At 48.3% G+C, this 14,748-nt stretch overlaps 1 protein-coding gene across 1 annotated transcript; it reads left to right on the top strand.

Moving 5' to 3' along the window:
• The first annotated feature begins 10,073 nt into the window (after positions 1-10,073).
• On the top strand, positions 10,074-13,551 carry gpr101 (G protein-coupled receptor 101). The gene is made up of 2 exons (XM_088597231.1): positions 10,074-10,989; positions 11,584-13,551. Exon 2 carries the CDS (start codon positions 11,699-11,701, stop codon positions 12,944-12,946), a length of 1,248 nt encoding a protein of 415 aa, XP_088453357.1. The 5' UTR covers positions 10,074-10,989; positions 11,584-11,698; the 3' UTR covers positions 12,947-13,551.
• Positions 13,552-14,748: the final 1,197 nt, after the last annotated feature.

Genomic DNA, 14,748 nt, shown 5'->3' with positions numbered 1-14,748 from the left:
GGGAACAGTGGCACTGCTGCACAGCTCTCTGTCTGCTGCCATTGGTGCTGCAGCTGCCCGTCAGACAAAACACCTTACAACCAGCACCTTACAACCAGCGCTGCTGGGGCTTGTCCGCCAGGGCAGGGGTCTAAAAGAGCTTTGCTACACGTTACACACTCGTGCATCTTAGAGCTCAGTTATTTCTTACTCCAATACCCCTGAAGAACGCTCTGTCATGTCCTGGGCTGGTGTGTCTGCAGGTTTACATTCCAACTCAGCTGTTAACGGCTTAAATCAGCTCATAATCAGCTTAATTAGACCAATTTGACAGCCTCTTCTTCGAGCTCTTCGGGTGCTGCTGTGAGACTGGACAGCCCCATATACAATATATGCTGTAGGCTGGCATCTGTGAAAGCATTTCACATCTGAAAATGCGTTCCTTAAATCCCAATTTTTCACCTTGAATGACAAAAAAAAACGTTTTCTTAAAGACCGTAATTTTTTCCTGTTTCGGTTCTAAAAAGTAGAATCTTTAAGGACTCCAATCCATGACCCAGTTCAGTCCGTCCTAGGGGTCACCCTTTATCACTCATTTTTAAAGATCAGAAAGACTTGGAAGCACATCAATAGATCAGTTGAGCAAGAAATTGGTCGACAGAGGGAATTCTGGTCCTTAAGGATAGAGTGTCTCCATGATTTTCTTCTAATTGATCTCTAAATTGGGCGACACAGTGGCTAGCATTGCTGGGACCCTGGGTTCAAGTCCAGACCTGGGGTGCTATCTGCTTGGATTTGCATGTTTTCCCGTGTCCGCATGAGTTTCCTCCAGGTGCTCTGGTTTCCTCCCACATTCCAAACACATACTAGTAGGTTAAGTGGCTTCTGGGAAAACTGGCCGTGGGGTGAGTGTGAGTGAGCGCTGCAGTGGACTGTTGTCCCATCCAGGGTGTACCCTGCCTTGTACCGTTGCTTGCTGGGATAGGCTCTGGCTCCCCTGTGATGCAGGATTGGAAGGAGCAGTTAGAGAACGGGTGTATGATATCTAAATTACTTAATTTAGCAAGTATTTTACTTGATATTTCTAAAAATCAAAGGTACTTGGTAACAAGTATCATTTTAATAATTATATTTAGATTATGAAATAGTAGCCTTTAGAAACTGTTGATTTAATGATTCCCGGTTAAACCTGCAGGATAGGTTTAAAACTCAGGAGTGGATTTTGAGACCCCTGGGGTACAGTGTTATAGGGAGCTAAAGTTCCCAACAGCCCTAGAACAGAAGGGCCCCACTCTGGTCCTGAACGCACACGTTATCTTTCACTGCAGCAGCCCCTGAAGAGCAGGGAGGAGTTGATAAATTGGTCCAATTAAGCCCATAATGAGCTGATTTAGGTCATTAAGAGCTCAGTTGGAATGAAAAACTCTCAGAAACACTGGCCCTCAAGGACTGGAGCTGGTTACTAAGACGATGAAATCTCAAATCCCACCGGGAAGGATGGACGCTGGACGTGAGCAGCTGTGATTGCTTTCCCGTGACACCCTGGCAGCCTCTCGATGTCTGCGCGCAGAGACGAGGCAGGTCCCCCAGCGCCCCCCCACGCAAAACACACTCACACGCGTGCTTCGCCCCTCAACCTCTTCCTGCAAATCTCGTGCTCCGTCTCACTCCCCCGTCCCGATGATATGACACTTCCGCCTCTCCAAAAAAAACCCCAACTAAAACAAAAAAAGCATTCTTTTCATCCAGCTTAGCAATTAACTGGTTGAAGAGTAAGACAAAGGAAGCAATTAGAAGGTGACAAAGTAAAATTAACACCCCGTTTACTATTAAAGGTCAAGTGAGTGTCCTTGCTTCAGAGCGGCGCGGCAGCACGCCCACTTTGAAAGGCTGTGGTTTCTCGGATGCCCGCCGCGGCTCCCTCTCTCCAGTGTGTGCCAGGCAGCGTGGCGCGCCTGTCTCTGCCCCCACAATCTGAACCCGATGATGAGGAATAATTAGGCGCTGTCTTCCCTTTAAACAGGCTGCGCTAATTGCAGTTTGTCCCTCTCATTAGTGTCAAGGAAAACATAGTCTGTTTCTTGTGCGGCAAGACGAGACACGAGCAGGCCAGGAAACGCAAGCTGTAGTACGGTACTACTGCACCCACCCCCAAAGTAGAAGCACTCTCTTCATTGGCTTGTGGGTCTTAGTAATATCAATCGCGTACAGGGCTTTAGAAATCACTCACACACACAACAATCACTGCCTAATAGTTAAATGGTTAAATGGTAAATAGAATTAGCGGTTTCATGCTGCTTCGTTTTACTGAGCATACAATGACCCTGATCCAAACAATCCTTGGGTGGGGCGTATATATACAGTATACATATTGAAAGCTTGAGGAATACGTTCACCACGAACAAGCACTGGGCTTATTTCCTGCGTCCCCCGAACGCAAAGGCTGTTCTACTCTATTTCCACTGAGGCCACACATGAAACAGGGCAAATCGGTGAAGATTTCCCCAGTGCAAGCTGCTGTCCTGTGTTCCTCAGCTGAGTAATAGACTGGTTTTCTAATTCCAAGTCTGGTTTTGTTAGCCAGCAAAATGCTGAGATCCTTAAGATGTGTTTTTAATGTACGCTTGGAATGAGCACCGGAATGGTGGCAGGGCTGGAAGAATGAGGCATGTCGAGAGCAGATTTACATTACGGATGGCGTACTGCAACAACAGAATGACTGTAACCTCTCCAAGTCACACTTGATAATCCTTAATTAGGTCCTACGAGCAAGTGTAGCTTCTCCAGAAATCCCTGTGATTTTTCCTGTGAGTCAAGTAGATTTTTTTCTCCTGTGAACTGAAAAAATAGGGCAGAAACACCAGGCAGATTCATCCTCATTAGGGACTCCTTGTCTCTTGAGTTTTGTTTATTCGCATATATAGAGATTCTTTAACATAAATCTGTTTTAAAAAATTGCCTTCCAAAAATAACAGCCCTTCGCTTGTTTGCCTTTCAGAAAGATGTAATTTTGTGCCACCAGAGGTCATGCTGTTGAAGCACAATGCTGCCTGAGGTCTGCGCCTTGAATTCATTTCTTGTATCTTGTATAATCTTGTATTTTCAGCTTCTTGAATGTAAGAAACACATTCTCTCTCAAACACTGTAAACAACTAAATTCTATTAGCTTGTCAAACACAGAGTTAAAATAGTTTAAAAAAACATTAGCACTGTGATCCATGTATAAGTGCAGCACAGCTTTAACATTGGGGCAGACCCTCAGCAAATATGAGAGCAGCACACATTATACATTGAGGTCTGGCTACACTGAATCAGGCTTTATAGGTTTTTAGTAATCCATAGATTAATATAGATAAGGGTGTAGATAAGGGCAACTGTTTGACAACACCGGAATAACAAAATACTTTTAAAATGCTGATGGGACAAGCCCATCTTTGTTACTGTTTTTTTAAACACAATTTTTCTTGCATTATTATCTATACTAGCTTTGTAATGGTAAGTTAAAAAAGCTACACAATTGCCAGCTGTGTTTTAAAATAAAGTGTAGCCTCAAACACACAAGAATGGATAAACACCACGAGTCACAAGTTAGACGAGACCAACCATTAAACTGCTCCATTTCTGCATTGTCTCACCCAGACATTTACTCTCAGGGGAAGTGAGTGATTCCTTCACCTGTTGACTTAAGGATGAGCTTGGGGAATGGCAGATTGCACAAATCCAGAGCAGAATTTAGTCAGGACACAGGGATTAACACCATGAGTCTTAAGTGACCTAGGATCTTTAATAGCCTAGTAGTCAGGACCTCATTTTTATATCTCATCTGATGCACAGTCTCTCCTACAGCACAGTGTCCCCCAATACCACAGGGAAGAGCTCCACCTACTGGTCCACCAGCGCCACTTCACGAAAGAAGACTTGGAGGAGGCCTTTGGAAGTTTGCTCCCGCCGAGTTCTTGATCACAGGCTAATGAATTTCAGTTTTCTAAAAAAAAAAAAATGAAGCATATTTTTGAAAGGTTAAATGGAATTTGGAATTGGTATCTGCTCTGTACCAACCTCTGAGTTCAGAATTGCCTATATTCAGGTGTGCTGCTTGAAATATAACTCTGGGGACCTTTGCAGAAGACAAAGAGCCAAGAGTGGGAGTGTCTCTCTGTGTCTGTTCTTCGTAAACCAATCACCCGTTAAGTACTCCTCAGTGAGAAATAAGGACAGGCTAAACGAGGAGAGGCTGTGTAAAGTTCTTTCTGCTAAAGTTGTGGATACAGTACTTCGAAGTGGTGTCATTTTCAAAACTAAGGTCTGAGTGCTCAAACAAACGTTAGCCAAGAGTCTCAACAGGCAAACGGATCAATGAGAGTCATGAATTAGCACTTGCGATGCAAGAGCTTGTTTACTCGTACATTGTCTGCTGTTTGTTTGTCTATTGTCTTGATGCACTGTCTGCACTTTGTGTTTTACACTTTTTTTTTAACAATCGAGGGACATTCTGTCAGTAAGAATTCCATTGTACCCATACATGTACCTGTTACATATGGCAATTAAGTTCAAGTTCAATTTAGAAGCCAGGCAGAACAAGCGCCAACAGGCACAGTGTTTCCCAGGCGCAGGGTTGGGAATCGCTGCTTTACACTCCTGTCCCAGTACTGACCAGGCCCAGTCTTGCTGAGCATCTGAACGGAACAGGCAGCAACTGCAACGAGCAACTAATTAAGCAGCTGATTGATCCACATGTATCATTCAGCTGAAAGTAAATCTAGGAAACACCTTGACTATCCAATTGCCAGTCCTCGGGCTTGAGAGCAACACTGCCTCCAAATCAGCCTTGCTTTCCTGTGCTGGGTCTCTCAAATCGAGCAGTTCAAGAGTCCTGCAGCTTGACATCGTCTCTCCTGCCCATTACACAGATTGCAGCCTTCCTTGGTCACGTGCTCTCTAATTCATCAAAAAGCACTGGGTTCTGTAAATAATTCGATCTGAGATACAATGGTGTGTAGGCACTTTTTCTACACCGACTTACTTGTGAGAAACTAAAATAACTGTGTTGTTGCCTGCCACAAAAATGATATAGCATCTTTCAAAGACCTAAGATTGGGAGAGGAAAAAAAGTGTTTATAAGGACCCTTTCATTCACACTTTAAATGGGAATTCTTCACCGATGTTCAGGGGGGATATTGACAGACAGGCCAGTCTCCTCCAGCTGTTTAGCATTGCTATCATTCCTGACTTTCGATATCTGTGGACACCACCTCCCACATTTTTTCACGTTCGTCCTGCCTCCACCCCACGCCCACTCCTCTCCTGAAGGAGGTCGAGCCTCCTCATCCTGGGGCCAGGAGGCTGCCTCTTCACCGAGCCGGTTCAGCCAGAACTTATTATACAGCATTCACAAAGATTCTGACTCTTGGATGGCGTCACTCCTCGTGAAGCTCCGGCCGGATTCACTTTTTGAGGAAGTGCTCGTTTGTTTGTAAGCTAGGCCTCGCTGTCATTCCAGCAATGGCCAGCCATGCTTAACCTTTCTTCACCTGTCCTAAGAGGTAATTCCGCGCAAGAGAAAAGAAATGGCAACGGTCCACAGAGGTGAACACCGTCCTCTTGAAAGGCCACGTGGTGCAGCTTGCCCTTTCAAGAACAGAAGCAAACTCGCCCGTCTGACTAAGGGACAGCAGGGCTGATTCTCCAAACTCGGAGCAGTTGTGTCGTTGAGCTGCCTGTGAGCAGAACGGTTCTCTCCTTCGGCAGCTTCCTGTGCTGATGAGCACAACCTGGTGGCTGAGGTGTCGTGCCGTCTGGAGTGGGGGTTGCAGGTGGCATGAATTCATTGTCACGGCTCCAGGACGCGGCAGTGCCCAGGGCAGACACTGGCAGAACGGCAGGACTCTGCAAGAACATCTGGCGCCGGCAGATCGATCCAATTATCAGAGTCTGAGCAAGAAGGAAACTGCGTGCTGTCTGCGAGGCGGGGGGGGCAGGCCGCACCCTTGCAGAGTCAGGGCTCGTTCACTAGCATCGCTGGTCCCGCTGCCTCTGTGAGAGGGTGTGTGACGAAGCACGAACACGTGCAAAAAATCGTGCTTTTATTTAAACAAGATGTGACTGGGCAATTAGCAGAAAGCATCTGTGTTGCATTTTGCAACTTTCCTCTACGCTTTATTTAACCTGGACAGGGGCCACGGAGAACGACGACAGTTGTCTTTGACTCACTGTAAATGTCACAGTGCGAAGGATTACTGATCGCTGACAGCTGAAGAAGTCTGTTCGTTTCCTCTCCTGTCCTCAAAGCAGAGCAGCAGAAATTAAACGGGAGGAACACTTTGCAAATCACTCGTACTGAGATGCCTCTGGTTGTCTTCCTTCTGTCATTACCGCGGTTTGCTCAAACACTATCATTCTCCAGCAGAATTCCACAGATGAGCCAAAAGAAACACATGGAAGTCTTCTCTTTAGCCCTGCAGGCCCTCTTTGTTACAAGAGGAGGAATATTTATCTTCTGCATTTCGGGTTGTGCATAAATTTGCATATTAAGCACCGTTCCTTAGGTTTAATGGCAACTACACTGTGGCATGAAAACATTTTAGTATACAAAACGCCACACCTTGTATTCTTAAAGTTCCTTCCTGCTTGCTAAAACCATCACAATGCAAGTTACAGTAATTAAGCTGTTGTGTTCCCTGTAAACACTATTCATTAAAAAAGATTGAAATAAAAATGTTTTTTTTATTAGAAATCATTCCTAATAAAGACCACATAGGGGTCACGGGATGCCAGCTGGTAGTTTCTGCTACTCTCTGCCCGGTTTCTTGTTTGTTGCCCCTTCCATCTCCACCTCTCTGATGGCCCTGGCACTACATAGGCTGCTCACGAGGCCTGTCTCTTCGGCCTTCATCTCCCCAGCGAAGAAGGAGCCAGAAATGTTGGACGAGCTGAAGTGGAGGGATGTGCTCTCACAGTCATAGTCACAGTCTCACAGTCACAGTCAGTCTCACAGTCATAGTCACAGTCTCACAGTCACAGTCACAGTCACAGTCACAGTCACAGTCACAATCTCACAGTCCCACAGTCACAGTCACAGTCACAGTCACAATCTCACAGACACAGTCACAATCTCACAGTCACAGTCTCACAGTCACAGTCACAGTCTCACAGTGACAGTCTCACAGTCACAGTCACAGTCTCACAGTCACAGTCATAGTCATAGTCATAGTCACAGTCACAGTCACAGTCACAGTCTCACAGTCACAGTCACAGTCACAGTCACAGTCATAGTCACAGTCACAGTCACAGTCACAGTCACAGTCACAGTCACAGTCACAGTCTCACAGTCACAGTCACAGTCACAGTCATAGTCACAGTCACAGTCACAGTCACAGTCACAGTCACAGTCACAGTCTCACAGTCTCACAGTCACAGTCACAGTCACAGTCACAGTCTCACAGTCACAGTCACAGTCACAGTCACAGTCACAGTCACAGTCTCACAGTCTCACAGTCACAGTCACAGTCACAGTCACAGTCTCACAGTCTCACAGTCACAGTCACAGTCTCACAGTGAAGCAGCAGAAGCTGCTCGTCCAGGCTGAGATCAGGGGCTCAGGGTCCCTGTGTCGAGCTCTCCGAAGGATGGGATCCGGAGATCGATGAGCTACCTGCAACCAGACGGCCAGACTTCACTGCTCTGCAGCTGTGCAAGATGAAGTGGTCCAGCTTGTTACTGCTGTTATATCTTGCCATGAAGAAAGCTGGGCTGCCTCTGATTGTGCTGCTGATAAAACACATCACATACTCTGGTATTGAGATACACTGTTCTTTATGTGCCATGATCCACTTCGGTGCCATTTTATTCAACAGGTAGGGGCTGACATGAACCAATGGATCACTGTTCCCCAATTATCTTTAGGCTTCAGCACTAAAGTGATAAAAATGAAGGAGCCTCCTCACTCAAATTGTTGACTTCTCTTTCTCCCCCAGTAACGGAGGATATGAGGATAGATGGTGTGCTACAATCTCTACACTCACAGGGAAAGGGTAGCAACAGTGTGTCTCATTCTCTATTTGGCAGGGTTCGAGATCCGTGGGACCCGAGCTGTTCCAGACTGGAATTATATTTCTGCTTCTTTGTTCTGCGTTCGCTGTCTGCTTTGAGCGACTGTGATACCCCTGTGTCTTGGGACTTCAGGATTTCATTTATACCAGCTCCCTTTAGTCCTGGTGAATTGCATTTTGGTCCGTAACTACGCCTTTAACTATAATGTGCCACCTACGGGAAAGAGGCATGAATTCCCAGAAAACATGGCATCCCCAACTCCCTAATTTTCCAAATCTCCACCGGGTCTGCTGGGCAGCGGGGGCTGAAGTGGGTCCCCCAGTGTGAAGTGCAGGGGGGGGCTTCACAATGAGAAACACTAAACAACTGCAAAGAATTCAAATGAATGAGTAAATCCAGACAGGAAACACGGGATTTGTAGGTACAGTGTGAACAACTGTCTCTGCTGGATAATAATAATAATTGCTTACACTTCTATAGCGCTTTTCTGGACACTCCACTCAATTCCCTTTACAGGTCATGGGGATCCCCTCCACCCCCACCAGTGTTCAGTCCCACCTGGATGATGTGACAGCAGCCAGAGTGCGCCAGAGCTCACCAGCTCTCAGTGTGATGAAGCCAGTTCATAGACGGGGAGTACTAGGAGGTTAAGGAACAAGTGACAGGTTCATTCCATGCTCACAAGAGAAGAAAGAAAACACAAACGTTTCGGCCAAATGAGTGCTGGTTCATGGGCAAGTGCTCTCAGTGGGTGATGTGTGCTTATATGGGCTCAGTGTGACTGCAGGGGGGGAGTAGATTTACAGGGTTCTGGCGCAGTGGTGGGGATTGCTGTAAGGGTGTTGTGACATGAGCATCTCCATTATGGGGCGGAGCAGTGGCATTGCACCTGTGGTTGGAAGGTTGCTGGTTCACATTCCGTGGCTGGCAGAGGAATCCTACTCTGTTGGCCCCCTGAGCAAGGCCCTTAACCCCAACTGCTCCAGGGGTGCTGTACAATGGCTGACCCTGCGCTCTGACCCCAAGCTTCTCTCCTTATCTGTGTGTCTCATGGAGAGCAAGTTGGGGTCTGCGAAAAGACGAATTCCTAATGCAAGAAAATGTATATGGCCAATACAATGACCTTATCTTATGTAATAGACATGTTTATTTGTACTGTCACATGTCTTGTTAGTTTTTGTGTGTGTGAAACATAGCTTCTTCGATGCCACACCTATTTCTGAGAAGTCAGACAATAAAATACTGTTGTAGCAGTTGTAACAATTGCAAAGTAATGAAAACCAGGGTGCTGGAAAATGACCATTTTCGTAATTTCCTTCGCCTGACCTTACTTTATCAATCCACCCACGTTTGAGCCTGAGCCCAGCCTGTCCGACACAACACCCTGGACAGGACACTGGGGCTCAGACACACCTATGGGTGTTCCCAGACCCCACTTAACCTAAGCAGCATGTCTTTGAGCTGTGAGTGGAAACCCTAGCGTAACTTACAAACTCTACACAAAACACAGACCAAAATCGAACCCGGGACCAAGAGCTGACACTCTACGGTACCACCTACTCTTACCCATGTTCTTAAAACATAATGGCTAGAATTCATAACATTTGACCTTTTTGGGGATCTTTTGTTAAAAGACGGGGGTCTATGTCTTTGTAAACACGTGGGACTTCTTAGTGTCAGCTGTTTCACCCTAAATTGCTAGGTCGCGAGAAGAAAGCCGACCTGCATCATTGTAAGGCCTTTGTCTCCACCTCGTGGTCGTCCTGTGTAATAGCACCGATAAGATCGGAACGCAGAGCCTCCAATTCTGCCGCACAGAAGCCTGTCAGTCAGGCTGCTCCTGTCAAAGCACCACAAGTATTTAACAGTCTGGGAGCTCTGTGCTCCTACAAACGTCACAGAGAAAAAAAAACAAGGAAATTATAATTGATCCAAAGGGCAAATGTCTCTAAATGGCATGAGTCTGTTAGTCAGTTCTTCGTTGTTCTTGAACACACAGCTGTGCAAACCTAGACTTAGTTGAATCCCTCCGAACATGAACTGAGATATATATATATAAGAGCCTTTACTGCATTATAAATCCGTTCAGCCAGGTACTACAGCCACCTCGTTTCAGGACAAAACCCCAGAGACGAGACCGGGAAAGGCTGTGATATTCAGTCAATTGAGCTGGGAAGACCAGTGTCCTTGTAACAGGCCATCTGATATTGATGGCGTGGTGTCACACAATAAGACGTGCCGTCGTCGCGCGGTTATTATACCGCTAGGACGCCAAACGACAAGAAGCGGAGAGGCCGAGGACCGAAGGGTATCCTGAAACCGGACTGCCCTAGTCACAGGGATGAAACGCACATCTCGTTTTCGCGGCGCAGGTATCAAAAAGCGACGCGAGTTACCAATTCGGGCAGGAGGACCCTGTTCCTCGAAGTCTGGTCTCAAAATAGCAGCACCCGGGAGCTGCACCGCATCCGGCGGGGGGTCTCTAATGGTATGATCCCGCTGTTCTGAGAAGCAGATGCTGCTGTTTTATCGGCGGAAATAAAAAACCGAAAATACCAATAAAACCGGCTATCCACAGCGACAACAGTCAGCGGGAAGCTGCCGTTTTTTTTTGCAGGGGGATCTGCCAGCGAGCCGAACCTGTCGCGGCGGCAGGTGGGGGAAATCTGATTTTAGGACATCCAGACGTTAGGAGAGGCGGTAGAAACGGTGCAGGTGCGGACGCGAATGAGCCTCTCTCCTGGCAGGCGGCCTCCGGGAAGTGGCGAAGGCGCAGGGGTCCGCCGCCGACAGCACAGCGCTGACAAAAATGGGAGCCCGGCGCCGCTCGTCACAGCCGCGGCTCGTCCGTCTGCAACCTAGCAAGACCCGCAGGGTGAAGGAGTAGCACACAGAGACGGCGCCCACGGCATCCAAGTCGCCCACAGAGGATGTTCCGTGCAAGCACCCGGCCAGCTGAAGGTAGAATCTGGTTATTTATTATTAACACGAACAATGACATTTACAATAAGTATGGTTTTGGCATTTGTGTTCTCTAGAGGAGACTAGTATTCTCTTTTTAATGCCATTCAATGTTTTCCGGTATTCAGCGGTCGTTTTGTGTGTATATATATATAGATTTGCTCATTCAAAACTGTTTTCTTCGTATTTCCATTGTATTACTGTCGCGTTTGAGCGAACGAACCGACGACATTGCGCTTAGGAAATGCACTTGATTGCCTGGTATGAAAACACGCATCATTAAAACGCGATATTACCTGGGACAGAAATTTTCCTCAATATGTAAATCTGAGAACTGCACGTGCGTCCATCTTCAGCCTGAGCGGAATGGCTGATCGCTGGAGCAGAGAAAAGCCTTGTAAAGGAGATCTGAACACAAGGTCAGTTCGCTGAGAGAAAATGTAGCGCGATGAATTCATCACGGCAAAAACACACAAACGAGTTTCGGGAAAAGAAATGTTCTCAGCTTCTTCACTTTTGATGGCAAAATAAGGACTGTAGAGGGTGTGTTTTCTGAGTGTCAGGTGTGAGCAGATTTGCCTGTGTGCACGCCAGGTTGCTGGATGGTCGCCGGAGCCCAGCAGCAGGAAGAGCCAACCTGCTGAGGGCCACACATGCAGGGCCGGGCGATCCCCCTGCTCCTCCGCCCACCTGCACGCTCACCAGCGCCATGCCCAGCCTCCCGGCCCCCAGCCTGGGCGGCAACTCCAGCGCCGCGCCCTGGGCCTCCTCTCCGGCCCACAGCGCGCTGAAGATCGCCCTGATCCTCGCCATCCTCTGCGCCTCCCTGTTCGGGAACGTGCTGGTGCTCCTGGTGTTCCACCGCAAGCCCCAGCTGCTGCACGTGGCCAACCGCTTCGTCCTCAACCTGCTGCTGGCCGACCTGCTGCAGACCGTGCTGGTGATGCCGTTCGCCATCGCCGCCGCCGTCCCCGGCGTCTGGCCGCTGGACGCCCGCCTGTGCCAGGCCCTGGTGGTGCTCATGCACCTGTTCGCCTTCGCCGGGGTCAACACCATCATCGTGGTGTCCGTGGACAGGTACCTGGCCATCATCCACCCTCTCTCCTACCCCACCCGGATGACGCCTCACCTGGGGACCAACCTGATCGCCCTCACCTGGCTGCTGAGCGTCCTGCAGAGCACGCCTCCCCTGTATGGCTGGGGGGCCATCGCCTTCGACCGGCGCCACAGCCTCTGCACGGTGGTGTGGTCCTCCAGTTACTCCTACTCCTCCTTGGTCTCCACCTCCTCCTTCTGGGTGCCCGTCTGCATCATGCTGGGCTGCTACTGGATGGTGTTCCGGGCGGCCAGGAGGCAAAACGCCCTGGTCCACCCCACGCAGGCCGCCAGCCACGGCACCCCGGGCCCGGAGCAGCAGCAGCAGCCCCTGCCGGACGGGCCCCTCTCGGCGGGGTACCCCACGAAGACGCGGCACAGGAAGTTCCACTACCACTGCAAGGCAGCTAAGGTCGTCTTCGTCATCGTGTCCTCGTACATCTTCAGCATGGGGCCCTACAGTATCCTCGGCACCATCTCCATCAACCCCAGCAATTCCGTGCCCCCCTGGCTCAGCTCCCTGGCCCTCATCCTGTTCTTCTTGCAGTGCTGCATTCACCCCTACATCTACGGCTACATGCACCGCAGCGTGCGCAAGGAGTTCCTGGCGCTGCTCTGCGGCTCCCTCTGCAGGACAGGCCAGCCGCGGGGCTCGGCCGCGGGCAGCTGCTTCACCGTGACCGACGGCCGGCCCGCGCACTCCCACTTCCCGGGCATGGCGGCCCGGGTCTGCCCCCTGCGCACCTGGGAGGAGGGCACCACGTCCTCCTCCCCGACGGAGAGGAGGTCCAAGGACAGCCGCCGGGAGACCACCTCCGTCAGCCTCAGCTCCGAGAAGGAGCTCAACGTCCTGGCCAAGTGAGCCGAACTACAGCTGTGCGCTACGCTGTAGCACGGCCCTGTGTGGGGTCCAGCCCACGTGCTGGTCGAGCTGCAGCTTTAACTGGTGTACATAGAGAGAGACACGTTTCTGCAACCAAGTGGACGGGTAGACACCTGGGTTGCTTGGGTGTCTGATTTTCTTGACAAATTCAGGTTTGTGTCCAAATTGCTCAGTCTTCAAAACATGTCCTATCTATTACTGGCAGGAGAAAAGAGATGCGTTCCACCCTGCATACAGTACCTTCATCAGAATGCACAATGTACAATGTACCACGAAGCCTGGTCAGAGAACCCTACTTATTCACAGTATTTAGGCTGGGATTATTACACATTTTTTCTCACTCAGATGCTTTTTAGTTTAATCTGTCAATAGTCTATGTTCAGGTTTTTTTTTTTTACTTTTTTCAAGAAAAGGCCAAACTGGTCTCTCTAAGGTCCACACAGACATGGTGCTTTACTTAACAAAGAAATCTCATTAAGTGCTCTTTTTCAAGGATTTCAGAAAGAGAGTAGGGCCTCCTTAAGCCCAGTGTGCATGTGTATAGGTATAGGTTTATAGGTTAATAAATAAAGTCTTGGGTTCAACATCTGACTTTTAAAATAATAGGAAGGCCAAATGCATCTAATCACCGTCTGCAGTATGAATTTAGCTCTAAGATTTTTCAGTGTGAGGGCTTTGAGCCAGAAGTGTGAAAGAGCATCATCAGTAAGTCACAACAGGCTCGGCGTCTGTGCTCTGCATTGTGTTTCCAGGTAGGTCAGAGGCAACGATGACGATGTGAGAAGGACACCGCTTTCCCCAGTATGTTCTCTGCATTGCTGCTGCCGAAGAAAATTGCTCACAGCGATGGCACGGGCACAGAGCCCGAAAGCACTGAGCCTGTTAAAGCTTAGACTGAGCTGCGAAGTAAACAGTGACACATGTGTCTGGTAACTGAAACCAGCGTTTAGTTTTTAGACTTCCTCATACATGAGTCGCATTCTTCTTTCTTGGTTTCTAGACTGCAGATTGCCGGGTGTTTCTGGCAAGTATTTGTCCCCCCCCGCCCCCGTTTCATGTAGACAAAACTGCAATCCCGATTCATTTTTTAGGATTTAAAATGACTGAGAATGAGATGCTGATGGCCCCTAATCCAGTGCGATCCTTCCACATGAAGATGCCTTGTGGTGTTTGACTGCCCTATGTCACATTGGCCTAGGTGATGTTCACTGCTACAGAAGTGCAATATTGTCTTGCTTGCCCCCAATGTTGACAGCCAAGGACTCAATAACATACCCACCTGAAGCGAGAGTGCTTCTTACAGTAAGGGGGTTCAGACCCATAAACTCTGCCAAGACACTTTACTGTGCTCTGAGAAAAGAACTACATTCTCATCTGAATCTCAGCGCACTCTGAAAACAAGTCACTGTTTAATGGGTATTAAAAGGCCTTTCCTCAGTTTAAGGTAATTCTCTTCATACCCCTGAAAAGCACTTTGTATTTCTGATAATTCAGGCTCTTTGGAAACCTCCATGCTCTACAATGAAAACGGCACAACTGTTAAAGATTGTATCATCTGTATTTTCTAAGATGTCTGTAACTGATGAGGAAATTGCAACAGAAAAAAAATCAGATGGAAACTGCCAGCTTTGATTGTATAAATAAAATAAGAATCGAAAGAACCATTGGGATCCTAGTTAAATTGTGGAAAGGTTTTCGCAAGCTTCGCCGAGACAGATCCATCGTGTTCTGCATACATGCAAAACTGTGCACAGCCCAGTTATTAAGAGTTGGCATTTTCT

Source organism: Lepisosteus platostomus, chromosome 10 (assembly GCF_059453375.1).
Source record: "Lepisosteus platostomus isolate fLepPlt1 chromosome 10, fLepPlt1.hap1, whole genome shotgun sequence".
In the NCBI taxonomy this organism is placed as follows: Eukaryota; Metazoa; Chordata; class Actinopteri; order Semionotiformes; family Lepisosteidae; genus Lepisosteus; species Lepisosteus platostomus.
The sequence above is the reverse complement of the archived record's forward strand: the minus strand, read 5'-3'. Positions and strand labels throughout refer to the sequence as shown.

Excerpts from the sequence above, each read along its gene's own strand:
- gpr101 (XM_088597231.1), top strand. The coding sequence starts at position 11,699 with ATGCCCAGCCTCCCGGCCCCCAGCCTGGGCGGCAACTCCAGCGCCGCG.